Genomic DNA, 13,591 nt, shown 5'->3' with positions numbered 1-13,591 from the left:
TTGTTCTCCCCGTCCAATTGAGGGGATTATGGTTGATTATAGAGGAAATTGGGCAGCCTCGGTGGTGGTTTGCGTTCTCAGAGTACTGCGTAGTAGCACGGGTGTTTCCACTTTTGCCCTTCTTGGATGCAGTCAGTTGATTGACGGTGTAAAAATAATATGTCTGATTCAGCAAATCATAACGTAAAAACCCAACATGAGAAGAATCACAGGATTCACAAACTTTACATTAGTCTGACGAGAGGCTAAGAAAAAGTTCTTTTCCAGATCTGATTTACAAGGTGATAATAGTGTTGGTGTTTACAAGTTGTTGGGTGGCCCCATATGGAATTCCTCAATTTTTCCACTAAACAGTCAAAGGGTTCAAGGCGTGGGAGACTTTCACTTTAATATTGTGTGACAAATGATCCTGGCTCTTGAATTCAGAAACTTCTTTTAGTGTACGCGTGCAACACTCTAATGTAGGCACGGCTAATTGGTTCCAGACCTGGCCACGTTATGTGAGTCTTCTTGATATTTCCTTAATATTAATATACTAAATATTGCCTGTTTATGACTTTCTAAATACAGTTTTTTAACACTAGAGTTCTGTAGACATAAAATAACACCCATATACCCCAACTCTTTGTTTACATCACTTACACAACGGTATCACTGCATGGACATTTACTAATTCTAAAGTGTTTCAAATGAACCATCTACCATGTCCGACATGCCATGACTGACTGGATGCAGTGTGAAGATGATGTAATACAATGTCATGTTTCATCAATGCAACGTTACTAATACCGTAACGTAACTAATAATAGGCTACAGTCAACCACAGAACAGCAATCGTTTATCAATAAATTCATTATTTTAAAATCACGATAAAGTGGGGCGGGGGGTGTTCGAACTGTAATGTAGCAAGGGATGCGGTAACATTACATTTGTATTACAGTAACAATACTGACAGGGTGATCAATGTACAAATACTACACCACTCTACACTAATACTGTATAGTATGTATTACCAGCGCCATGCCTGTCTATATGTGCCCTGCCATTGGCTGGCCAGTCCAGGGTGTACCCTGCCTTTTGACCCAGGTCAGCTGGGATAGGCTCCAGCATGACCCCAGGGATGGATGGATGGCAACAGGTGATGATTCTTGTTTCTGACATTATAATTATGTTTCATACAGTAAATGCGGCCCCACCCGTAATAGAGTATGTGCATACAGCTGAAACTCAATGTCCCAAACTCAAACTACAATGTGGACTCGCGCATGGCCTTAACATTTCAACACCCTTGTGTAATCAAGTCTCTCCGTGCCCTGCTGTCATTTGTTTGGCAACGTCACAAATACGAGACAGATACAGACAAGCCACATGACAAATTAATTTGTATTCAAACTAGTTGAACTGGATATACCGTTAGCGGTGCCAAAGCCACCCCCACCTATCCATCATGATGTGCTATTTTAGGCCTTGCAGTTCATCGCGAGTGACTCAGCATTTATCAACTCAACAGCACTCCTGACTAGCCCAAACTTCCCGACAGAAACTTGAACTGAGCTTCACATGAGGAGCAGAGGGAAGGAAAGATATCCTCGTGGATCTCAAAAATAAAAGATAGGCCGAAATAAGGAGGGGAGATAAGAATACACAGACCAGCGAGACAAGGGGGGGGGGGTCCGGCAGAGTACTGAGAGTTTGAGGACAGCCAGTCCAAGTACAGTAAATCCAACCAAATCTGGCAACACTGTGATCAAATGAATGTTCCCACACTGGAAGGACTTGGCCCACTTCAGGGACACGGTGTCCAAGGAAATGTAACAACACTCTCACTTGCACCACCAAGCACGGCGGCACCAACATTGTTCTCCGCAGAACTGGATTGGGGCTTCCACACGCTAGTACGTCTGGCAACCTGAGAAGGCACCCCCTAAAAAGTCATATCTGAAGAACATCTGGTGGTTGACTCATATGAAATATGATTTAAAATGCCGGTTTAGACTCAATCTCTAAATGGCCGTATCCAGGTCCTCCCTGTTGCTACTGTTATCTTGCTCCTCTGCTTTGAGGAACCACCATTCTTTTGTGTCTGTCAGAATACTTTCCATTCATCTGGAGTTCACTCAGGACAATCTCTGTTGTATTTCATTCTAAAAGGTGTTTGATGTCATAGCTCTAACGCTCTTTCACTCTTTCAAACCAATAATTATGAAGACAAAATGAAGTGATGAGCTGTCAAAATTGAAGTGAACCAAGCAGGATTTCTAAATCATCCTCACTGGAGTTGAAAGCTATGAGTAAAAGTCATGTTTATTCATTGAACACATCCGTTTAATTATGAAGTTACGTTACACCCCTTTTGTAGCTGAAAAGACAAGCATGAGAGAGAATGAGAAATAAAACCCAGCAATCCATGAGGAGGACAGTTGAACTTCATTAGGACTCATACGGCCATAACCATCAGCTTGCCCAGTCATTCCTGAAAGATGTGTTGCTTCCTCACGGCTCCGGCGCAGAAGCGAAGGAGTTGGAAGAGAGAAGGGTATGCATGCGCCTGTCAGAGAGCGCCTGGAGGTTGGAAAATTCAGTAAAACAAAAACAAAAACGTCTCAGCACGCTGGCTGACTGGACTACGTAGCGAGGAGGCAGGAAGGAGTTCTCGAGAAGGAAGCACCAGGAGAAATCAAGGCAGAGACTAAAAAAAAAAAGTCACCTGTGTCATCACGCAATACAAGATACAAGACAGCGTGTACATTTTGGCCTGGGAAGAACGCCTGCTACTGGATTCGCACACATCCAGAAGCATATGTCTACGATGGGACAGCTATGTGGGAGGTTTTTGGAATAAAAAGGTGCTGAGTTGTATTTCCACTGAAGAACAACCACAATGAGACATACTTTCCATTGCCATCAACAATGGACGGACACTGCCAATTCTGTAAATAGTTTACAGAACTCACAAAGGCAAATAAGCAGGCAGAAGTGCAAACACAACCAGAAAACAAATGGACCATAGGCATGGGTGGGTGCACAAGTACACTCGCACCCGTTCCGATGCGCTTTTAGACTGTGTGTGCACGGTAAGCACGCATGTGAACTTGAATTTTCCACAGCTCTTTCTGAATTCTTCATTACGCTTCATTATAAAAAAAAGATAAAAACAAACAATTTTGCAATAAAAAAAAAACAAGTTTGCATTACATCGGCATTGAACACCTTCTGCTTTATGTCAGAGAAACATTTCTGGAAAGAATGCGCTCTGGTTTAGCTGTATCAACTGATATTGGGACAACTACTTATTGTACAACTTTACCTCTGTTCATCATTTATGACTGCGTTGCACCTCCTCCAATCCCCCGCTCCATTTCCTGGTCCACATTGCGCCCTTAACAGGCTGTCTGGGAATTCAAACATCAACAAAATTCCCGTCCTGCCTGCCCTACTTATTCTGAGTCATACTTATGTCACTTTGAGAGACATAAATTTTGGACCTTAAGACCTTTAAAAGTCAAATTTACCATGCAGAGCTGAATCCATGCCATGGCTGCTAATTTATGCCTCCGACTGGAAATAAACAACTTCCCTGCTCATGACCTTGAATTTGAATGAAACTTTTATTTTGGAGGCCGAGTCCAACGTAGTACAGCAGTTACAAGTTGTCATGCTAACGCACCACTTCCACACTTCTCAGATATTTTTGTCAACTCATTACTAAGCCACTTATAATAAACTGAGTTTGATCATGAAATAGTTTTACTGGAAGTGTAAGTGGGTTCTCTGACGGCATCACAGGCAGAATACTTCTCATGAATAGTTTAGTCACACATTACTGTAAACTACTATGCTCCCGGAAACAGCCCAGGCTTGCCACATATGAAGATCATTAACAGAGATGATGCTGATAGAGAAGCTTCAACCTCGGAGAACGGACATTGTCCTAACCTTAAGATTCACAGGTGGCAAGGCTGCCATGTTCATTGGTACACAGGACGCCATCATGTACAGCAGAAATACTGCTTATTATGTTGGTACACAGGACGCCATCATGTACTGCAGAAATACTGCTTATTATGTTGGTACACAGGACGCCATCATGTACCGCAGAAATACTGCTTATTATGTTGGTACACAGGACGTCCTCGTGTACTGCAGAAATACTGCTTATTATGTTGGTACACAGGACGCCATCAGGTACTGCAGAAATACTGCTTATTATGTTGGTATACAGGACGCCATCATGTACTGCAGAAATACTGCTTATTATGTTGGTACACAGGACGCCATCATGTACAGCAGAAATACTGCTTATTATGTTGGTACACAGGACGCCATCATGTACTGCAGAAATACTGCTTATTATGTTGGTACACAGGACGCCCTCATGTACTGCAGAAATACTGCTTATTATGTTGGTATACAGGACGCCATCATGTACTGCAGAAATACTGCTTATTATGTTGGTACACAGGACGCCATCATGTACTGCAGAAATACTGCTTATTATGTTGGTACACAGGACGCCATCATGTACTGCAGAAATACTGCTTATTATGTTGGTACACAGGACGCCATCATGTACTGCAGAAATACTGCTTATTATGTTGGTACACAGGACGCCATCATGTACTGCAGAAATACTGCTTATTATGTTGGTACACAGGACGCCATCATGTACTGCAGAAATACTGCTTATTATGTTGGTATACAGGACGCCCTCATGTACTGCAGAAATACTGCTTATTATGTTGGTACACAGGACGCCATCATGTACTGCAGAAATACTGCTTATTATGTTGGTACACAGGACGCCATCATGTACAGCAGAAATACTGCTTATTATGTTGGTACACAGGACGCCATCATGTACAGCAGAAATACTGCTTATTATGTTGGTACACAGGACGCCATCATGTACTGCAGAAATACTGCTTATTATGTTGGTACACAGGACGCCATCATGTACTGCAGAAATACTGCTTATTATGTTGGTACACAGGACGTCCTCATGTACTGCAGAAATACTGCTTATTATGTTGGTACACAGGACGCCATCATGTACTGCAGAAATACTGCTTATTATGTTGGTACACAGGACGCCATCATGTACTGCAGAAATACTGCTTATTATGTTGGTACACAGGACGCCATCATGTACTGCAGAAATACTGCTTATTATGTTGGTACACAGGACGCCATCATGTACTGCAGAAATACTGCTTATTATGTTGGTACACAGGACGTCCTCATGTAGCGCAGACATCACGCCTGTTATGTGGAAGCAATCTACAGAAATGAAATGAATGACGTGAGCACAACATGGGACAGATGTTTGCCAGGGAAATTCCTAAGCGTACATGTGGAACATGCCGTAGACCGCTAAGTGCAACTGATTTATGATATTCCAAATCGGCATCTCTCAAAAAAAAAACACCGGCAATCCATCTTTGCCTTGCTTAGCAAAATAGACATCAATCAAAAGGCACTCAGATTCATTGCAGATGTCTTGTCCTGTTTACCCAGGGACGGAGCATCTGACTTATGTGGACGCTATTTGGCGTCCAACACGACCACGTGTATTTTTAATGATGGGTTACCGTCCAAAATGACTTGACGGTTCCTGAAAAGATGAAGATGAAGCGTTTCTACGTGCACTTACATATATGCCAGTGGAGGGTTCTCCCGGAGGTAGTGACCCGGGACTAAGTACAGGTGAGCTGGCCGGACTGCAGAGCTCAGGGAAAGGGTTGGGGATGGCCGGGAGGGAGGACGTCCTCAGCTGCTGTTGCTGCTCCTCCTGCAGCCTCCTGGAGGACGTAGGACACAGACGTTAAGCTGCTGCGATTCTTCCAGTTGATATGAATCGGAGTCGGTTCCGGTCAGATATCCCAGGTGTTTATTTCAGGTCTGATTGCTGTCAGACCAATGAAAAGGTTTTTCCCAACAGTAATAGAACCGTATTGGTGAGGGGATGAGCGAATACATTTTTTGGTATTACATACCAACTGACACATAAGGTCATGCCGTGAGGCGGCGTGAATAAAGTAAAATGGCTGTAACAAGAGCGGCTAAGAGGGAGGGTGAGAATAAGAAGATTTCTTTCTGTAAGTATCCAAGCTCATGTCTGTTTCCGTCTGATCTCCCCGTAATGAACAGCCTCCAAGTCGGGAGAAATCACAGACCCCTGCAGCCTGCTGGCTAATTTTCTGCAATATTTATCACACATCAATATCAAATAAGACATTGCTTTAAAGCCGTTTTTAAATTAGGCACACGCACTATAAGCTTGTGGCTCAGAAGCGGGATGATGGTTTGACAGCAGATCATAAACTTTTCAGGATCCAATCCTTTTTTTTTTTACAGCAAACAGTAAGTGCAGAGAGCCATTGTGGGACTCTTTCTCTTCGACTCCTTCTCCCTGCCTCTATCAAACTCTCTGTAGAAGCCAGCGAGTTCAAAAGGGAACGGGTCTTTTGATGTGGTCCCATCTGAGCTTGAGAACAGGGTTATCCAGAGGTCAGCTCTGAATAATAAGAACTTCAGGGCCCCGAGTCTGTGCGCAAGTGAGCGCTTGTGAGAAGACGAGGCGAGAAAGGGAGAGTCCTTAAGACGGAATACTCCATTACCTGATCATTTCGCCTGTGCTTGTGTCACATAGTCCTGACAGGGATCATTATTACAGACAGCTCTGCAGTCAAAGTGGAGGATAAAAGCCTATAATGACCGCCTTAGGGAGACTGTGGGCTTTGATTGTTTAAACCCAGAAAGATGCTCGTGCTTGATAAAAATGAATGAGAATTTGACCTGATGGTGTAGATTGAGACAAACAGGGCCTGACAAGAAGGGGGGGGGGGGGGGATTCCCAGATTCCCAGGCTACAGATAAGGTGCTAGTAAAGCTGGGTAGGTGTAGCGAGATGATACATACCATCATTACAGTTTACTTTTTAGTGTACAAAGAATAATTAGGGTTCCCTCATTTTTCATCTGATTATTTTACATGTTGTCATGAATTAATCTTGATTAATCACCATTTGCAACTATGTCTAAAATGTCCCATTTTGTAAAGATAGGTATTTGTGTGTATTCACTATTGAATACCAAAGATATATTTACTGTATATGTGTATATATATTTCTGTATATGGAATTGTTATTATTCTGACTCCATCTACCGTATCTATCTACGTGATTTATCAGTATTTATTAACCTGTTAAGTGTTTCCCAATGCCTAAACCGGTGATGATGTTTTTTTTATCAGTTCATGATTCCAATGTTAGTGGTAAGAGGTTACATTTGGGTGCATTAGTACACGCTGTCCGACAAAAAGGAACAAATAATTGTTGACTTACAACATCTGAAACCAACAAATATTTGACTAACTTCTAAGTTGTCAGTACGAGTCTCGGAATGGAACGGAACAAGATTCTTTATGACGGGATCTTTGAGCAACAGAAGGAAGACAATGCTAGCACTCCTGGAAATAAAGTAAAATAGTTAGATCCAGTTATGTGATTGGTAAATCTAAGAGGCTGTAGTATAAGTAGTGTTTGGTTAGATTGATAACGTGCAGTACTACATACAAAACACGGGATTACATGTACATTGACAGACACGTTCATGTTGATGATGATGATGATGAGAAATAGCCCATAAATGCGGTAGCACCCACCTGACAGCCAGGATGTGCATGGGTTGTGACCGTTGGAGGCTGGCCTGGGGTCGGTCCGTGGGCGTGGCGATGGGCGGCTCAGGGGAGGCGTGGCTTAGCGCATGGTACCCCTGCCGCAGATGGGTGTGGTGTGTGTGAGGGTGGTGTGTGTGGTTGTGCTGCTGGGAGGAAGCCGAGGTCTGTCCGTTTTGAAGTAGAGGCGTAGACTCCGTCTGATGAGCGCTGCAGGTGGAGTAGAGGCTCTCCAGCGAAGAGTTCATGTCATTCACCAGGGCCTCCAAATCAACATCATCCTCTGAAAGACACATGGAGAGGAATATGTAATTAAACACATGAAATTACATTAAAACTTTAAATTAAATGCATGGAACACACAAATCCTCTCAATTGGAGGTCAAAACCCAAAGCTTATATCCAGAATACTATGAAAGAATAGTTGAGGGATGAGGAAGAGGTGAAATCCCGGGATATTGTCGGTATTTCGGGAAAACTCCCGGTTTTGTCACACCACTCATTTGTCAGGACCTTTTTAACTATGAAGAAGATGCTGCCTGTGGGCACACCTCCAGGATAACAGGTACGAGCACAAACCTGCCCCTAACAGCTCTCAGCACCGGGGTTCACCAGAAAGGCATCATATTGTCAGCATCTCCTCAAAATTCCCAGCATGTATCAAACATTCAGCTTTTAGAGGTCTTAAAAAGCACGAGTCAAATTCTTTTTGGAGGAGAAATCTGTCTTCAAAGCTCTTGTGAAAAACCTCCGAGCACATTGAAATTCATGAAGTGAATTTTCAACTGACTCCAGGAGCGTAAAATATCAGCAGTTGATGGGAAGTTCTTATTTAATTGCTTCATGCTGTGAAAGTTGTATCCTCTCTTTAAACTGGGAACAAAACTTTGCACTTTTTAAATTACAATCGACGGCGGTGACTGTGTTAAATAATTCTTCACTGAGGGAAGGAAATCCAGTTCATAAATGTATCATTGAACCCCAAGTACTGCTCTCCTAGCCCCCAAAACTACTGTCTGCCACAAGTACACCACTAGGGGGAGACAACACACACCTGTAAGTAGCAAAAGCCCTCAAACTGACCAACATGCAAAACTAATATTAGTACAAGTATTTGGCCTTAATTTAAGTGAAATTAAATCAGGAAGCGGATAGTCTAAGAACTTAAAGAATGTGAAGTCTATTTCAATTTCTTAATTGTGAATGCAGGCAAGCTGGACCCTGACAATAAATGCTATAATTATGATATCTACAGTCACATGTTTCAAAGAATGGCGTTCATAGGAAAATCTGTCAAATTTTAGCAATAGCAACAAAACACGATGCTAACTGTGCGGCAAAGATGATGGAGCTCGCCAGGAGATGCTCCACTTTATCCCTTAGTGAATGGCTGAGGAGATTTATCTCCAATGAGCCGATAGTGTGAATGTTTCCTTGGAGGCACTTTTCCAGAAAACGTGTCAGGTATCTGAATCACAGGTGCCCGTGATACACAGGTGGTTAATCCACTGGTATTAATAGCAGCGTGTAAGCCGGTGCAGCTACTTATAGACAGCCTGGGGAGCTAAAGAGCTGTAAACCACAAGACACGGGGTGCACACAAGGCCATAAATAGGACGAGGGACAGCGCGAGGGAAGCAGGAGAGACCAATCAGGCGACGTAAAAAGTAGCATCAAAACAACACATCTGGCCTCACTTTACCTTCATTTGCACTTGTTGAGACATGTGCCCTCCGACAAGTGAGATAGAAATGTTTAAGTCAAACTCGTTTGAGGATGGCACGACCGCTTGCATGACGCAACACAAACCTCAATTTCACAAGTGGATCACGGACTTGTGAGTCATAACCAGTGGAATGATCGTAATCACCTTTGCGTGTTGCAATAAGGCAAACATAAGTGTGCGTCACACACACACGGCGATGCATGCCGAACACATGCTACGACTGTAGAACAACAAGCGGAGCACGACGCGTTCTACCAACTGCTCTTCTTTGGCAGGCAGACGGGGACGTAAAGGCCATTATTAATACGGAGCCAACACACAGCTGTCATGACACGCCTGACCTTACATTATTACAGCCAATCATTAGATCCTCTTAAAATATCAGGGCAGCTCAGGCAGCAGGGAGCACACAAAGCGGAGCTGATGACAGTCGGAATTTGCGAGGGTGATGCAGTCGCCTAAGTGAAACATATTTTGGGACCGGGTCCTGTGGCGAGTGCCCCCTCAACTAATTGAAGTGAAAACTGTGAATTAAAATGGCTTGGACTTTAATTCCAACTAAGTGCGTGCAGAGTACTTTAGTGCTTCTGCATATGACATGCAGCTGAGAAAATATTGCTGAAAGGGCGTTTTATGGGCAACACCGTGAGCTCCATGTGCTCAATGTGACTTTGCATCATCTCCCTGAGATTGTGTCTGTTTTTGCTCCGTAGGTGTGAATGCGAGTATGACATCTGAAAATGTGGTTTTATAATCATAACTTATCCACTTCAGAGAAGGAGCATTGTTGTGATTCCACACATCTCAGCCTCTGGTGGGATGCGTTGATGACTAAGACGGATGGAGCCTGGAACAATTGCCACAATGACCTTTCGTACAACAAACTGAAGCCAGAGGCATTTTGCTGGAGTCCACCAACTAGAGTTAAAAAGTACACCACGTCCACCTTCTTAATTAACTCTTACCGTGCACATTGTTCATGTGTCCAATGTAAGGACAATTGTGTCACATGTGAAAGTTCTTATTGCTCTTCAGGTTGTTTTGAGTGTTTTGGGGCTGAAAATGTATAGTTGCATGGTTGTTGTATTACTGCCTTCATCTCAAGCGTGTTTAAACAGAAAACCAGAAGTTGGACACTGGAGATTGAAAACCCTCAACTACAAACAATATACAGTATTTGTAAGACCAAGTAACACAGAAATCAATCATGTCTATGACTGAACGTAAAATGTGACTCATCAACCCAACACTAATAATCCTGGAGAGTTGAAGCCGAGTTCACCAGAACAGTCCGCTCCGCTCCTGCCGTTTGAATTTTCTACTGTAAAAATAGTTAGGTCTGGTAGGAATATGAATAAAAGCTTGTGTTGAATATTACCAGTTATTATGGAATGAGACAAAGCCAAAACAAGACCGTAGTACTGATGGCAGATGCATATGGCTCACAGTCCTTAAGCCAGGAATGTAGCCTATGCACTCTTTATTCAGCCATGCTGGTTGCAAAGTGAAAAGAGGGATAACCGTGGTATAGAAGGAATGTTGTCAAGAGGTATACGTGCATCAAACATCAACCCAACACACACGCTCGCTTGTGCACACTTGAACGCATCGCCCAGTGGAGGGGCTTCCTTTCAAAGGAATATAGACACAGCAAGTTGGAATTGTAAAATGTGGCTGTGGTGTGTACAATACCACTGGTGACACACACACGCTTACATACGCACACACACACACACACACACAGTCTCCCACGCCTCCTGATGGGGTGATGGAGACAATGTGGAAGGTCAAAGAGAAACAGAAGAGGCAAAGGAGGAAAAGATAGAATAGAAACAAATAGAAGGGAAATGAGAGATGATGGAGACACACTGTTATTTAAAAGCTACTGTTGGGGGAGGTGCGGGTGTTGGGGAAGGGGACTAAGTTCACACCGGGTGAGGGTGACCACGGGACACAGCTTTCTAAGAAGCAGCTCTCTTATTCTGTGAAGTATGCTATCACTGCAATACAGTAATACCTCATTTACCGCAGTTCATTGGTTCCAAACCCAAACATGTGTGGAGTTTCCTTTTCAGAAATGAAATACGTTTGTAGTTAACCATAGACAATCTGTTTATGACCTTCTAAATAAGGTTTTTAACATTATTACAGCCCTCTAGACACCCCTAAAGTCACCTTTATACTTATATGACCAATATAGCAGACATAATAAGACTAAATAAGCAATTTAAGACTGCATGGTGGACAAGTCGTCAGCGTGCAGGCCTCACAGCTAGGAGACCCAAGTTCAATTCCACCCTCAGCCATCTCTGCGTGGAGTTTGCGTGTTCTCCCAATGCATGTATGGGTTTTCTCCGGGTACTCCGGTTTCCTCCCACACTCCAAAAACATGCTAGGTTAACTGGCGACTCCAAATTGTCCATAGGTATGAATGTGAGTGTGAATGGTTGTTTGTCTATATGTGCCCTGTGATTGGCTGGCCACCAGTCCAGGGTGTACCCCGCCTCTCGCCCCAAGACAGCTGGGATAGGCTCCAGCACCCCTGTGACCGGATAAGCGGTAGAAAATGAAGCCATTAAAGACATACTATATATAAGACCTGTGGTTGTGCGTCTTACCGAGGGGAGCTGAGGAATTTTGTGTGCCTGCACTGGTATGCCCATGCACGTGTGCCCATGACACACCCCCCCATTACACACACAAGGACATAGCAGGAATAACTGGAGCTGGGAGCTTCTTTTCCAGCATGACCTCATGAGAGCCACCCCGGCAGATGACTCCACTGCATTGGCGCCATCGATGGGATTTGTTGCCCAGCAGCTGCGACACCAACACTCTGTTGAGATGACTCGATAACATGGAGTGATGGGGCACGTTTAAAAGTCTGACGAACTTCACATTTTGCGTGTGACGCCGCTTTGCCAGTGTGTCAACTCACACGAGCCTTGGAGCACTTTGTCGTGCAGCTGAGAGGAACGACAAGGAGATGCCAACACAGTGCAAGCGGGTGACATCGGCACTCGCACACACACGTCATGTCAAGGCTTGCCGAGTCTTTTTACAACTCCACTATGCCTGTTAATGAATTACATGTTGAGAACAGCTGGTATTTCTAAACAAACACCAGCTTGCAAATTCCCCATATAAGCCGCTCAACGGCATCTCATTCCGCATTTATTAATAAATAATAGCGAGTCGTGTTTGAACAAAGCTGCGTTGTTCTCTCTTTTATGAACAGGTTTATGATGAATCTGGCTGTGGAGCAGACACAGCGAGTGGCTCGATTAAAGACCTCTAACATAGAAAGAGCAAAATCCCTGGAAAACAAGCTTCATAACATCAGCGAGGATTATCACTCCACCAATAACTCCACAAACGCAAGGTCAAATTTAGAGAGTTTAGAAGCTCTCACGTACTTTCGAGTTCTACATCTCAGAGGCGAGAATAAGTCATCCATTACACGAGAAGGTAAGGCATTACAAAAGGTGACCTAACAACAACGTGGACGGCAGCACGGCTGTTCATTAATCAGGCTCCCATCGCATGTACGACATAAATCTAGTCAGCGTAACGTTCCTTAGATAAAGTCATCCCATTCATCCGTCTCCCCTCTTCTCCCGAGTTCCCTCAATCCGGGCTGATGCTGAAAAATGACAATGTAATTTATGCTCCATTTATTTCCCATGCCACGGCCAAGCGTTCTAATTCACTAGTTTTGTCTGCACAGACCCCGCCCCCCCACCCTCGCCTCCCATGCTGAGCCAATATTGTGCTTAAATCTCATGCTCCGATTGTCATGGACCAATCCTGTATGGTACAATTAGATAGAGCGCGTAATTATAATGGCACCCCGTGTCCGTGCGGATCACCCTTTGAACTGCTCAAATGTTTACAGCGGAAGAGGGCCAAGGACGTATAAATCACCCCCCCCCTCCCCTGCATCCACACTGTACTGAAGGCAAGCTGCAGTGCCACGCTGCCAGGTACTTTCTATTGCAAATGTTGAGCATGAATGAACATGAATCCAATAATCTCCTAAGATCTTTAAACACATTTGGAGCAGCACAATCTTCAAAAGTTTGACTGTAAGAATGCAAATCATAATATTTGCTATTACTGTAGACTTGGGTATACTGGCGAATGAATTTAGTCTAACAGGATTACAAAAAGAAATGGAGCTGATAATAGCTG

At 43.7% G+C, this 13,591-nt stretch overlaps 1 protein-coding gene across 3 annotated transcripts in view; it reads right to left on the bottom strand.

Moving 5' to 3' along the window:
* Positions 1-13,591, bottom strand: part of LOC131105070 (growth factor receptor-bound protein 10-like) — a 54,761-nt gene that overhangs the window by 25,169 nt on the left and 16,001 nt on the right. For all 3 annotated transcript variants that reach the window (XM_058052806.1, XM_058052804.1, XM_058052805.1), the window contains exons 4-5: positions 7,663-7,957; positions 5,651-5,798 (exon numbers count right to left, since the gene is read on the bottom strand). In XM_058052806.1, coding sequence (XP_057908789.1) covers positions 5,651-5,798; positions 7,663-7,957 — 443 coding nt within the window. The remainder of the gene's footprint in view (positions 1-5,650; positions 5,799-7,662; positions 7,958-13,591) is intronic.

The sequence above is a fragment of the Doryrhamphus excisus genome, chromosome 17 (assembly GCF_030265055.1).
Source record: "Doryrhamphus excisus isolate RoL2022-K1 chromosome 17, RoL_Dexc_1.0, whole genome shotgun sequence".
Classification (NCBI taxonomy): Eukaryota; Metazoa; Chordata; class Actinopteri; order Syngnathiformes; family Syngnathidae; genus Doryrhamphus; species Doryrhamphus excisus.
This window is presented reverse-complemented; position numbering and strand designations above follow the sequence as displayed.